Source organism: Crocuta crocuta, unplaced genomic scaffold (assembly GCF_008692635.1).
Source record: "Crocuta crocuta isolate KB4526 unplaced genomic scaffold, BGI_CrCroc_1.0 scaffold334, whole genome shotgun sequence".
NCBI lineage: Eukaryota > Metazoa > Chordata > Mammalia > Carnivora > Hyaenidae > Crocuta > Crocuta crocuta.
This window is the reverse complement of record NW_027533260.1, coordinates 2003114-2016105: the sequence shown is the minus strand read 5'-3', so window position 1 is coordinate 2016105 and position 12992 is coordinate 2003114. Positions and strand designations below refer to the sequence as shown.

The 12992-nt window shown below is 59.1% G+C and overlaps 1 protein-coding gene across 3 annotated transcripts in view; it reads left to right on the top strand.

The window, feature by feature from the left end:
- AP2A1 (adaptor related protein complex 2 subunit alpha 1) overlaps positions 1–12992 on the top strand; it is a 31771-nt gene that overhangs the window by 17697 nt on the left and 1082 nt on the right. Inside the window, exons 5-21 of one of the 3 annotated variants that reach the window (XM_077747529.1) lie at positions 2825–2954; positions 3319–3420; positions 4316–4424; positions 7615–7765; positions 8085–8253; positions 8373–8510; positions 8688–8870; positions 9289–9386; positions 9560–9791; positions 9881–10048; positions 10124–10287; positions 10603–10668; positions 11014–11070; positions 11187–11269; positions 11394–11494; positions 12629–12750; positions 12841–12957. In XM_077747529.1, coding sequence (XP_077603655.1) covers positions 2825–2954; positions 3319–3420; positions 4316–4424; positions 7615–7765; positions 8085–8253; positions 8373–8510; positions 8688–8870; positions 9289–9386; positions 9560–9791; positions 9881–10048; positions 10124–10287; positions 10603–10668; positions 11014–11070; positions 11187–11269; positions 11394–11494; positions 12629–12750; positions 12841–12957 — 2190 coding nt within the window. Of the gene's footprint in view, positions 1–2824; positions 2955–3318; positions 3421–4315; positions 4425–7614; positions 7766–8084; positions 8254–8372; positions 8511–8687; positions 8871–9288; positions 9387–9559; positions 9792–9880; positions 10049–10123; positions 10288–10602; positions 10669–11013; positions 11071–11186; positions 11270–11393; positions 12751–12840; positions 12958–12992 lie in introns of those variants that run through there. The other 2 variants (XM_077747530.1, XM_077747528.1) reach the window with 2 other exon arrangements.

Genomic DNA, 12992 nt, shown 5'->3' with positions numbered 1-12992 from the left:
GGGTGAGACCCGAATTGCCGGCTGCCCCACGCAGGGAGACCTTGGTGCCTGTGAGGGCCGAGAACGAGGCCAGTGTGACAGACTCGTGAGCAGAGGCCATGTCCCAGTTTCCCACAGGGAAGTGGATGCCGAGGTTGTGCCGCACCAGAGTTGGGCCGGGCCGGGCTGAGTGCTCACTGGTCTCTCTCGGCACCCGAAGCTTGGCCTTGACAGTGACTGGAGCACAGAGGAATGAATTTTTTTAGGTAGATTTGGTTTTTTATTCGATTAAAGATAAAATCCACGTCACTTCAAGTTCACTGTTTCAGCTATTTTATTTTAAAAAAAATTTTTTTAATGTTTTATTTATTTCTTTCTTTTTTTTTTTTTTTTTTTTTCTAGGAGAGAGAAACAGCATGAACAGGGGAGGATCAGAGTGAGAGGGAGTCACAGACTGAAACAGGCTCCAGGCTCTGAGCTGGCAGTCAGCACAGAGCCCGACGCGGGGCTCGAACTCACGAACCGCGAGATCATGACCTAAGCGAAAGTCGGACACTTAACCGACTAAGCCACCCAGGCGCCCCTGTTTTATTTATTTCTGAGAGAGAGACAGACAGCGTGAGCAGGGGAGGTTCAGAGAGAGAGGGAGACACAGAATCTGAAGCAGGATCCAGGCTCTGAGCTGTCAGCACAGAGCCTGACATGGGGTTCGAACCCATGAACCGTGAGATCATGACCTGAGCCAAAGTCGGACACTTAACCGACTGAGCCACCCAGGCGCCCCTGTTTCAGCTATTTTAAAGCATACAATTCAGTGGGTTTTAGGATATTTACAATGCTGTGCAGCCACCACTGCTGTCTTACTTCTAGAACGTTTCTTTAACCCCAGGAAGAAAACCCCACGCCTGTTAGCAGTCGCTCCCGGTTGTGTTTCCCCCTCGCTCCAGGCGACCACTGATCTCGTTCTGTCGCGTTGGATTTGCCCACCCTGGACACATCAGATGAACAGAAGCGTCCAATATGTGGCCTCTGGTGTCTAGATTTTTTTTTAACGTGGCATAATGTTTTCGAGATTCCCCCATGTGGTATGAAGCTGGCCTTCTTTCCTTTCTACAGCCCGATAATAATATTCTGCTGCATGGAGGGACTGCGTTTTATTTATCCATCAAAGTTTCCACATTTTTTTTTTTTTTTTACCATTACGAATAATGTACAAATACATAGTGTGAGCTTTGTTTTCAGTTCTTTTGGGTAGATGCCTGGGTGCAGGATTGCTGGGTCACGTGGTGTGGGGCGCCTGGGGGCCTCAGTCGGTTGAGCGTCTGACTCTTGATTTCAGCTCAGGTCGTGATCCCCACGGGTCATGGGATTGATCCCCGTGTCGGGCTCCAAGCTGAGCGTGGAGGTTGCTTGGGATTCTCTGTCTGTCTGTCTCCCTGTCCCTCTGCCTCTCTCCCCGACTTAAGCATGTACTCACTCTCTCTCTCTCTCTCTCTCTCTCTCTCAAACTTAAAAAAAAAAACAGAAAGGCAACAGAAAAAAACCATTCCGGCAGAATTCCCCTCCATATCCTTCACATCCTCTCCGCCTTCCCCTGCCTCCCTGTGCCCTGATGGTCATTATTCCCACGTGCCCCCTTGTCCTTGGGCACGCACCCCTACGTTAGTTTTCAGCTTTACCTGCGTAGCCGCACAGTGTCTGTTCATGTAACCAAAGTGATAACTAGCTCTTATTCTTCCGTTTGCTGTGCGGCCGGACGTTCCCTTACCCGTAGCTGGAGGTGATGGTACAGGTCACCTCCCTCGAAGGCTCTGATGAGGGTTCCTGTGTAGAAACAGCTAGAACAGAGCATGGCCCGGGGTCAGGGCTCGTGACACATGGGCTGTAACAATGGTAAAAAGGTCATTAATGGAGCGCCACGGGGACAGACCTTCTGCCAGTTTTGGTTTTAATTTGATGAGTGTCAGTCAGTGAACCTTCTCGAGCCGTCACCTTGAACACGCGTGTGCTCCCTTCCCCGGGGTGGGTGTCCAGGAGCACATCGCAGGGCTCGGTCCACATCACTCCCTGGGACCTGCGGANGGTGGTCACCTGCACCTCTGTCTCCCGCTGGGTGACAGCAGGGCCCCTGACACCCTGCATGGTCTGGCCCGATTCCTCGTGCCCCATCTCCCGGCCTCTCCCTCTTGATTGCTCACTCGCTCTGTGGCCACACACGGGCCGCTGGCTGCCTCGGGGCTGCCGCACAGCCCGTGCCCTTGGCCTGGGATGTTCTGTGTGGAGATTTTCTGGTTTTGAGATTTTTGGTTTTCGTTTTCTCATTAAATTACCCAGTTTTCCATTCACCTGGCACCTGAGCAGAGAGGTCTTCTTCCCAAATAGCGTTCCCAGTCCTCATACCTGTGCTACTTTGTGCCACAGCACTGAACACGGACAGTGTCTGGTGTGTGTGCCGGGTGCTGACCGCCACCTAGAATGTAAGCTCTGTGGGGACAGGCGTTTGGGCCAGTGTGTCCACCGGTCCCTGCAGAGCGCCCGCGGCACGGCGCGTCGCCCGGCAGGCGCTCAGTGTTCCGTAAGTGAACGAAGGCGCACGGCCTGGTTGTGCGTTGTGCGTGGCCCTGACAGTGACCCTGTGTCACTGAGATGGAACCCATTTTGCAGATCAAAATAGCAAGGCCAGATTGGATCCCTGGTCCCCTGGTTCTCCCCACCTCTTGCCAGCCACCCCTCCTGGGAGGGGAGGTCTGGTTCTCCCCACCTCTTGCCGGCCATCCCTCCTGGGAGGGGAGGTCTGGGCCGCTGGGGTCACACCGTCCTCCCCCCCCAAATTGTGTCCCCGCAGGGACAGCATGGACAGCGTAAAGCAGAGCGCGGCCCTGTGCCTGCTGAGGCTGTACAAGGCCTCGCCCGACTTAGTGCCCATGGGCGAGTGGACGGCCCGCGTGGTCCACCTGCTCAACGACCAGCACATGGTGAGGCCCCTGGGGACCCTTCTGCCTCGGACGTCACGTAAAAGCCCAGGGAGCCCCGCCTCTGCCCGGATTGCCACCTGGATGCCCAGGGACCCCCGCCTCTGTCCCTGCCTTGACTCAGGCACCTCGAGGTCTTGGTCCAGTGTTCTTAGTACCTGTCACCCACCCAAGTGTCCAGAAACCCCCCAGGTCAATCTCTGATACCTCCCCCCCACCCCCGACTGCCCAGGGACCCTGTCCAGTGTCCCCAGCACCGATCACCCACCCAGCCCTTGAGTCTCTGCTTTCGGCTCCACCGCCTGGACACTTGTTCCCAGTCTAACGGCCCCCCCATCCCTGACCTGCCATTTGTCTGTCTGTACAGGGTGTGGTCACGGCCGCTGTCAGCCTCATCACTTGTCTCTGCAAGAAGAACCCGGACGACTTCAAGACCTGCATCTCCCTGGCCGTGTCCCGCCTGAGCCGGGTGGGTGTGGTCTGGGCGCTGGCCGCGGTGGGGACGGCTCCCATGGAGGCTCTTGGGCTCCCTCCTTCTCCCCGAGAGGCGTCCCAGCGCAGTGGTGATGAACTCGGGTCTGAGCCGGGTTCCTCCCCGGCGCGGCCACTTCAGGGAGGCTCCACCTCCCCGGGCCTCATTTACCCGCTCTGTTCCGAGGGGACCCTCCCAGCGCCCGCCCACAGTGTAGCTGCTGCCCGTCAGTCTCTAGTGTTAGTAGGAGCGTCGGGAGGTGAGAGCGGCCCTCCTGATCCCCCCGCCCCGTCTCTTACTTTCTCCTGCTTTTCCTGCGATTCCTCCCGTTTCTCTTCCCCTACGTCTCCCTCCCTCTCTCCATCTGCACGTCTACCACCTTTGCCTGTGTCCTGGGAACGTGCCCTGAGGCCTCCAGGAGCTCCCTGTCCTGGTCGGGGGAGGGGCACGCGGCAAGGCAGGCAGCCTGTCCCAGATTGTCATAAAAGGGGTGATGTGTGCTGTCACGGAGGTAGTACAGGGCACTGTAGATCCCAGAGGAGGCACTTAATACAGCCTGGCACTCCAGGAAGGCTTCTCGGGAGAGGTGATCCCTGAACTGAGACGGGAAGTGAATATGAACATTTCCCTGGGCAGGTAAGGGGAGGCCTGGGTTCTCAGGCAAAGAGAACAGACACACCAGCTCACTCAGTTGTTTGCAGGTCTTTTTCTTTTTTTAATTTTTAAGTTTATTTATTTATGTTGGGAGAGAGAGAGAGAGAGCTCGGGAGGGGCAGAGAGGGAGAGAGAGCATGCCCAGCAGACAGCAGCANCGCCCCCCTCCCCCCAGGAGGCAGTGTTACTCTGGCCCGCCCTTCCCTGCCCAAGCCTCACCCCCTCTTCCCACCCCCAGATTGTCTCCTCAGCCTCCACCGACCTCCAGGACTACACGTACTACTTTGTCCCTGCGCCCTGGCTCTCGGTGAAGCTCCTGCGGCTGCTGCAGTGCTACCCGCCTCCAGGTACCGCCGAGTCCCCCACCCTACCCCCCGACCTGGGATCCGGGGACTCTGACCCAGTCGTGGGACAGGGGGGGCTAGGCGGAGGGCCCGTTGGGCCTTCTGCAAGGCTGCAGGGGTGGGGGGCAGCCCAAAGAATCGGACAGCCCACGGTGTTTGCTGATCTCCTGCTGCGGGCTCCGGTCCCTGTGAAGCCATACTTGCATTCCAGCCCCGAATGGAGGGGCTGTTGTCACAGCCGTTTTATGGAGGTGGAGACCGAGGCTTGGGGAGGGGAGGTCCTTGCCCAAGGTCACCCAGAAGATCAGGGGGGTGATGCCAGGCCGTGCTGTCTGAATTAGCATGGCTCTGCTAGGGGTGTCCATGACCTTGTCGCTCAAGGTCACGGCCATGGTGTGGACGATGTGCCTGTAGCGAGCCAGGTAATGCACCGGGGGTGTCTGTGTGCTCCCAGTAGAGCTCGTGATGGGGAGCCATCCCTACAGTGTGCAAACAGGGAAACTGAGGCTTGGAGAAGCGACATCACCTTTCCAGGCCCAGGCTGCGACTCAGAGGTGGAGCCTGACTCCTGCCTCCTCTAGCTGCAAATCCCTTGCTCCGCGTACGGGCCGGGCCTCCCCCGAGCTCCCCTTCCCTCAGCTGTCTCACCTCACAGAGTGGTTTTGAGGGACCCTGTGGCGAGGTGCTCAGCACATAGTGGGTGATTGATAAACCAGTTCCCTTCAGTTCAGCCAGGGTACCGAGCACCTGCTATGGCCTGAATCTTCACAGCCAGCTGTGCGTGTGCAAGTCTTCGTGTGTCTGCGTGTCTGTGTGCAGACATGCACGTGCTAATGGGCCGTATGACGTGAGTGACACCGAAGGCCCCTCCCCAGCCGTGAAAGCCAGCAGTGAATTTTACCATGTGGTCCTGGGGAAGTTTGTGCCCTTTCTGGGCCTCTTTCTCATCCTGGAAGGAAGAGCTCAGGCAGATCTCTGAGCTCACCTCCATCCCAGGAGCCTGGCCATCATTTCGGGGTGTGCCCAGAGCACGCCCCTCACCTACTCTCGCCCTCTCTGCGCTGTGGGAATTGTAGCCATGACCCTGAGCGAATGGTGCTGGGCAGGAGAGGCTGTCTCCTGTTGATTTACAAGGAACTTTTTTTAGGTTTATTCATTTATTTAGAGAGACTGAGACAGCATAAGTCAGGGGTGGGGCAGACAGAGAGGGAGGGAGAGCATCCCAGGCAGGCTCCGCGCTGTCAGAGCAGAGTCCGATGTGGGGCTTGAACTCACGAACCCTGAGATCATGACCTGAGCCAAAACCAAGAGTCGGATGCTTAACCCACCGAGCCACCCAAGCGCCCCCTATTTACAAGAAATTTTTTAAACCGTGTATTATGAAAAAATTTCCAACACAGACAAGTAGAGCATCCCCATTCCCTGGACTTCACATTTTGCTGTGTACACGTGCCCTTATTTCACTCTTTTTCTTCTGAAATATCTCGAAGTCAGTTACAGTCGTCGTGATATTTTTACCTCTGAGTATTTTGTTACATGTTTCTACAAACTGTAGGCATTTTTATTCACAGCAGCAATTCTGTGGTCACACTTAAAGCTAACAGTGGCTCCCCAGGGGCTCAAATACCCAACCGCAGCTTTCCCTGATTTTCCCCGGCATCCTTCACAGTCTGTTCAGACTAGGATCCAGTCGAGATACAAGCACTGAGGGAGGCCTGGCTGGCTCAGTCAGTGAAGCACGAGACTCTTGATCTCAGGGTCATGAGTTCAAGCCCCACGTTGGGCATAGAGATTACTTAAAAATAAAGATTTAAAAAGAAAAAAAAATTTAATTATCAAATTTAATTATATCTCATAAATCTGTCTTAAATCTGGAAAAAATGGTCCCTTTATTCTGACCCTGGCTTTGACCCCAACTTTTTATTATGAAAGACTTCAAACAAAAAGAGAACTTGTGAGAACCGAGTAGTGGACCCCTGAGCTCCGCCCCCGCCCTAGCAGAGACCGTTAATGCTTCTCCTCGCGGTCTCGTTGGCTTTGTTCTCACAAACACATGCTCCGTTCCTTGACATAAGTTGCAGAATCATAACGCTCCCCTGCCCCAGATCCCCCCGAACACCTTTTGTGAGACCTAGAATGCCGCGCAGAACCACGGTGCCCCCCGTCACACCTGGAAGGATTCAGAGTCTCTTCACAGGGGCGACGGCTGTCTGGGCACCGTTCAGACCACCCTCGCTGTCCACAGCTTTCTGTGTATGGCTTAAAGAAAGAAAAAATACAGTCTAGGAGCCTGGCTTAAATTTCATTAGGTGTCTGTCCCTGTTTGTGGCCTGGAATAGCCCCCCACCGCCCACCCCCCTCACTACCTGTTTTGGAAGAAGCTGGGAGAGTTTTGCCCTGCAAGGGCGTCCCGCATCCTGGGTTTGGCGCATAGCTGCCTCGTGTCCTTTTTGTTCCTCTGCCCCGTGAGCCGCCTGAGACCTTGGGGTGTGACAGCTTTCACTAGAACACCTGACAGCTCTTCTTTTTTTGTTTGTTTATTTAATTTTTGTTAATATTTATTTTTAAGAGAGGGAGAGTGCAAGGTGGGAAGGGGTGGGGGGACAGGAGATCAAAAGTGGGTTTCTGATAGCGCAGAGCCCAACGCGGGGCTCAAACTCATGAATTGCAAGATCATGACCTGAGCCGAAGTCAGACACGTAACCGACTGAGCCCCCCAGGCGCCCCTTGACAGCTGCTCTATCCGCATGGTGCTGCCTTGCAGTCCACAGAATGGCAGTTATTGGTATTTCTATGAGCCTCTGGTCCGTGTCTATCTGTCTCAGGCACTCAGGCCACTCCTTGGGGGAGACCCCAGGTTCCACAGTGTCTCTGGGGAAGGTTTCTGGAGCTTTCTTTGTTCTGTGAGAACCCTGAAGAGTGTCAGTGCTGCAGAAGGGAAGACTGAGGCTCACTGGGGTGGGAGTCAGCACCGAGCAGGACACGAGCCCAGGTCTGGAGTCGTGTCCTCTGTTGGCTTGCGGCCACACCCACTCCCTGCCCCTCAAGTCCCCTGGAGATCAAGGACGAGCTTCAGGGAGCAGAGGCCCCAGGCCACAGCTGCGGGGCCCATACTTCGGTGGAAGATGAGAGCCGTGGGCTGGTCCCTGCTGAGCCAACAGCTCAGCCTGGGACATGTCCTCCGCTTCCCCAGAGGACGCTGCCGTGAAGGGACGGCTGGTGGAGTGTCTGGAGACCGTGCTCAACAAGGCCCAGGAGCCACCCAAGTCCAAGAAGGTCCAGCACTCCAATGCCAAGAACGCCATCCTCTTCGAAACCATCAGCCTCATCATCCACTACGACAGGTGCCTACCTGGGGGCGGGGTGCCCAGACCCCTGCGTCCTGGGAGAATGGGTCTGGGGGTCATGACTTCTGCCCAGACTGGTGCGGGCTCCCCTCCTGGAAAGTAGCATTCCCGAATCTCTTCACATGGGCCCAACGGCCCAGATGCCTGGGTTGCCAGGAGGCGTCAGGATGGGGACGGAGGGCGAGAGTTAAGACCCAGATTCTGAGGGTGACGTGTGGCTGGCCAGCCGGGCCCAGGTCCCCCAACTACTGCTCACACGCCCCCACCTCGCTCCCGTGTCTCTCTCTCTCTCTCTCTCTCCCCCTCTCCCCGGCAGCGAGCCCAACCTGCTGGTGCGGGCCTGCAACCAGTTGGGCCAGTTCCTGCAGCACCGGGAGACCAACCTCCGCTACCTGGCCCTGGAGAGCATGTGCACGCTGGCCAGCTCCGAGTTCTCCCACGAGGCGGTCAAGACGCACATCGACACGGTCATCAACGCCCTCAAGGTACGCCACGTCAGAGCCCGCCCCGCACACTGGCCGGGATCTCTCCCCCCTGGCAGAGGCGTGGGGCTTGGAGGCCACTGCGGAGCCTGGAACACCCCCCTCCTGCCCTCCTCCCTCAGACGGAGCGGGACGTGAGTGTGCGACAGCGGGCAGCTGACCTCCTCTACGCCATGTGCGACCGCAGCAACGCCAAGCAGATCGTGTCGGAGATGCTTCGGTACCTGGAGACGGCGGACTACGCCATCCGCGAGGAAATCGTGAGTCCGGGAGGAGCTGGGCCCCTGGATCCCAGGGAGGAGGGGCCCGGGGTTCCGGATACCTGGGGTCTCCAGCGGGTCAGTGGTGAGCCTGGATCCGGTTATTGTGCACTTGGCCCCTGGGGGGGCACAGGCGCGGGCATGCTCCCATGCCCGGCCTTGCCCCCCGGCTGGCAGGTCCTGAAGGTGGCCATCCTGGCCGAGAAGTACGCCGTAGACTACAGCTGGTACGTGGATACCATCCTCAACCTCATCCGCATCGCGGGCGACTACGTGAGTGAGGAGGTGTGGTACCGAGTGCTGCAGATCGTCACCAACCGCGATGACGTCCAGGGCTATGCAGCCAAGACTGTCTTTGAGGTCGGCACCCCCTCCTCACTTGCACAGTGGGACACTGAAGCAGAGCCAGGACAGCTGGCTGGGGCTGTGGGGCCGGCCAGCCCGGGCCGCCATCTGGCTTCCTCCTCCTCAGAGCAGTGCCTTGGCTTCCCTGGGCCACCAGCGGGGCCGGGAGCCAGTGTGAGGGTCGGCAGGGCGTCGGCGTGGGCTACCCACTGTGTAGTCCCCGATCCCCAGGTTCTGGCAGGTTCCCAGTCCCTCTGCCCCGGGAAATGGGGGACTTGTGCCGTCTGGTTTTACCACTTGTGTGGGTGGCGGTGGGGTCTCACGTGACCGGTCCATGCCTCAGTTTCCCNCCTGCGCCCGGCGCCCGGAGCAATCCTGCGTCCAGGCGCACTACTAGTCGCTGTCGTCACCCGCCCTGTCCCTGCCTCTGCAGGCGCTCCAGGCCCCGGCCTGCCACGAAAACATGGTGAAGGTCGGCGGCTACATCCTCGGGGAGTTTGGGAATCTGATTGCTGGGGATCCCCGCTCCAGGTGAGGGGGTGGTGAGCACATGGCACTCCTGAGGGGTCTGGGGCTCAGGGGACCCCAGGAGTCTCTGGGACAGGGAGTCGCGATGGATGCCGCCCGGTGTGGCCTCTGAGGGGGCAGCAGGGCTCTGGGAGGGGGCGGGGAGGGCACATGCTGACGCGCCCCGCCCCCCACAGCCCCCCAGTGCAGTTCTCTCTGCTGCACTCCAAGTTCCACCTGTGCAGCGTGGCCACGCGGGCCCTGCTGCTCTCCACCTACATCAAGTTCATCAACCTCTTCCCGGAGACCAAGGCCACCATCCAGGGCGTGCTGCGGGCGGGCTCCCAGCTACGCAACGCCGACGTGGAGCTGCAGCAGCGCGCCGTCGAGTACCTCACGCTCAGTTCGGTGGCCAGCACGGACGTCCTGGTCAGAGCCCCGGCCCCCTTCCCCCCTGAGCCTTGACCGCCCTCTCCTCTGCCACCAAGCAGTCCCTGACCCGCCCTCGGCCCCGACAGGCCACGGTGCTGGAGGAGATGCCGCCCTTCCCAGAACGAGAGTCGTCCATCCTGGCCAAGCTGAAGCGCAAGAAGGGCCCCGGGGCCGGCAGCGCCCTGGATGATGGCAGGAGGGAGGCCAGCAGCAATGACATCAATGGGGGCGTGGAGCCCACCCCGAGCACTGTGGTGAGTCCCTAGGCCCTCGGGTTCGGGTCCACCGGGCACTGCCCCGTCTCACCTCCACCTGCACCTTCCCTGCAGTCAACGCCCTCGCCCTCTGCCGACCTCCTGGGGCTGCGGGCAGCCCCTCCCCCAGCCGCACCCCCAGCGACCTCGGGTGCAGGGAACCTCCTGGTGGACGTCTTCTCCGACGGCCCGGCTGCCCAGCCCAGCCTGGGGCCCACCCCCGAGGAGGCCTTCCTCAGGTACTACCTGCCTGGGCCCAGGGCCGCCCCTTTTCCTTCTGCCCCCTCACAGCCCCCGCCTCCCTCCTTGTCCCTGTGCCTCTGTCGCCCTGGCTGCCACCTCCCGAGGCCTCCTTTCTCCCTCTGGCCACTCTGGACTCTTGACTGACCCTGGCCACACTGTGTCGTCCTTCCCCACCGCCGGGGCTCAGCCTGCTCTTCCTTCTCTCTTTCCCTCCTCCCTCTTTCTCTGTCTCCGGCCCTCTGCTGCCTCTCTGGGATTGGCTGCCTGCCACGCCTGTCTCCTCTTGTCTGCTCTGGGATTGGATGGCCCAGCGAGCTGGAGCCGCCCGCCCCTGAGAGCCCCATGGCTTTGCTGGCTGACCCAGCTCCAGCTGCTGAGTAAGGGGTGGCCTCAGGGTTGGGGGGCAGATTTGTGTCCCCCGGGAGGAATAGGGGACTGCGAGCTCTTATCAGGGGGTTCCTGATGAGCTGCAAAGGCGAGGATTTGGAGGGGAGCCAAAGTCGGGATTCTCCGATGCAGGGGCAGGGGTGGCGGCACACACCAGTGTCTGGTTCCCATTAGAGCCAGTCGCCAGTCTGATTGTGGGGTCCTTTGGGGGGAATCTGGGTATGTGGGTTCTGGGGTTCTGTCCTTTTGGGGGCTGCTGTCTCCCACCGTTAGCTCTGGGTCTTCTCCTCTAGCCCCCGCCCTCTTCCCATCTCACTGCTCTCTCCACCTTGCAGCCCAGGTCCTGAGGACATCGGCCCGCCCATCCCAGAGGCCGATGAGCTGCTGAATAAGTGAGTCAGGGGTAGAGCTCAGGGAGGAGGGTGGGGACAGGTGGGGAGCATGGGGCAGGGCCCCGGCAGGCACCCCTTGCCTCCTGAACTCCCCGCCCCACCCCACCCCTACCCAGGTTCGTGTGCAAAAACAACGGGGTCCTGTTTGAGAACCAGCTACTGCAGATCGGAGTCAAGTCAGAGTTCCGGCAGAACTTGGGTGCGTCTACAGCTGGGGGGGGTGGGGGTCGGGCAGTAGGAATGGGTTTTCGGCAAACCCTGGGCGTGGGTGGCACCTGGAGGGTTTCAGATGGAACCCCGCCGCCCCTCTGCACCCTCCACAGGCCGCATGTATCTCTTCTATGGCAACAAGACATCTGTGCAGTTCCAGAACTTCTCGCCCACCGTCGTCCACCCAGGAGACCTACAGACTCATATCCTCCCTGCCTGACCCAGCCCCCTCCCCTGAGCTTTGCCCCTCTGGGTCTGCCTTCCTGACCACCGGGAAGCAGACAGACCCAGGGTCGGAGCCCTGTTCAGTTGCCTTACTTGAAAGCCCGAGCACATGGTTACTTCTTTGAGGCCTAGTTAGTCTGATACTGGGGCAGCCTCTTCTCCCCAGGACAGCCCCCAGAACAGCCTACAGACAGGGAAGCAACGGGCTAGGCATGCCTCAGCTTGTCCCTGTCAGGCCTCTTTGACCTTGTCCTCCAAGGGACTCCATACGCATGATTCCAGTGCCTCCTGTGCTCAAGAGCCAGGTCTGGGGGTCTCGATGCTGACCAGAGCCTTCTGTGTCACCCGAGGCTGTCACTTGGCCTCTGTGAGCCTTCCTGTCCCCTTCTCATAGCCTTGTTTTGAAGATTGGTGTGGTTGGAAAATTCTGGAAGGGTGGCTGGCATAAAGGAAGGGGTCAGTCCCCTCTCCTTTCTCTGATAGCGGTTTTCACACCCATGAAGCTAGAGGTTAGACCCCAAAGCTATGAGGACCTTTTCAGTCCTTTGCCTCATTCATCGACATTTCCAGTGAACTCCTGGAGGCTCAGGTCTGTGCTGGGCATGGGGGGAGGGGCAGGGGTGAGAGGTGCATAAGACTCCATCCTTGCCAACTTGAAGGGAGATGTGGTAAAGCTGCCGCCATTTTTGGTGCACCTTCCACATGCCAGACACCGATAAGTACTTGTCCTGGATTATTTCATTGAATGCCGACGACACTGTCCATTTTGCAGATGAGGCTGAGGTAAAATTGCTTGCCCATAGTCACCGAGGTGGTAAGATCCAGGATTCAAATTCAGGTAGCCACCACAGCTCCAGAAGGGCTTCCGCCCTATTAGGGTGTGACGTGCCACGATGGAGGTCGCTGAGCCCATGGTGGAAGGCCAGAGTAGGCACCCAGGGATTGGTCAGAGGTCTCAGGAGGGACTTTGGGCCTTGTAGTATGAGCCCAGGATGGCGGGACCAGCCCCTCTGAGGCCTGCAGGCTGGGGCTGCGGGGGACCTTCAGAACCATCAGGGGTTCATGGCCAAGACCGCGGGTACCTGCCGCCTCGTTCTGGCCTCCTTGACCACAGGCGCCACAGCTGGCGGTGCAGACCAAGCGCGTGGCCGCGCAGGTGGACGGTGGTGCGCAGGTGCAGCAGGTACTCAACATCGAGTGTCTGCGGGACTTCCTGACGCCCCCGCTCCTGTCCGTGCGCTTCCGGTGAGTCGGGCGGGGCACTGCGGAGCGGGCACGGTCTCCTGGATGGGGGTCGGGGTCTGAGGGAGCCCTCCTTGCCGCCCCTCCCGCCAGGTACGGGGGCGCCCCCCAGGCCCTCACCCTGAAGCTCCCCGTGACCATCAATAAGTTCTTCCAGCCGACAGAGATGGCGGCCCAGGACTTCTTCCAGCGCTGGAAGCAGCTGAGCCTGTGAGCAGCGGGGGGCGGAGCCACGCCTGGGAGGG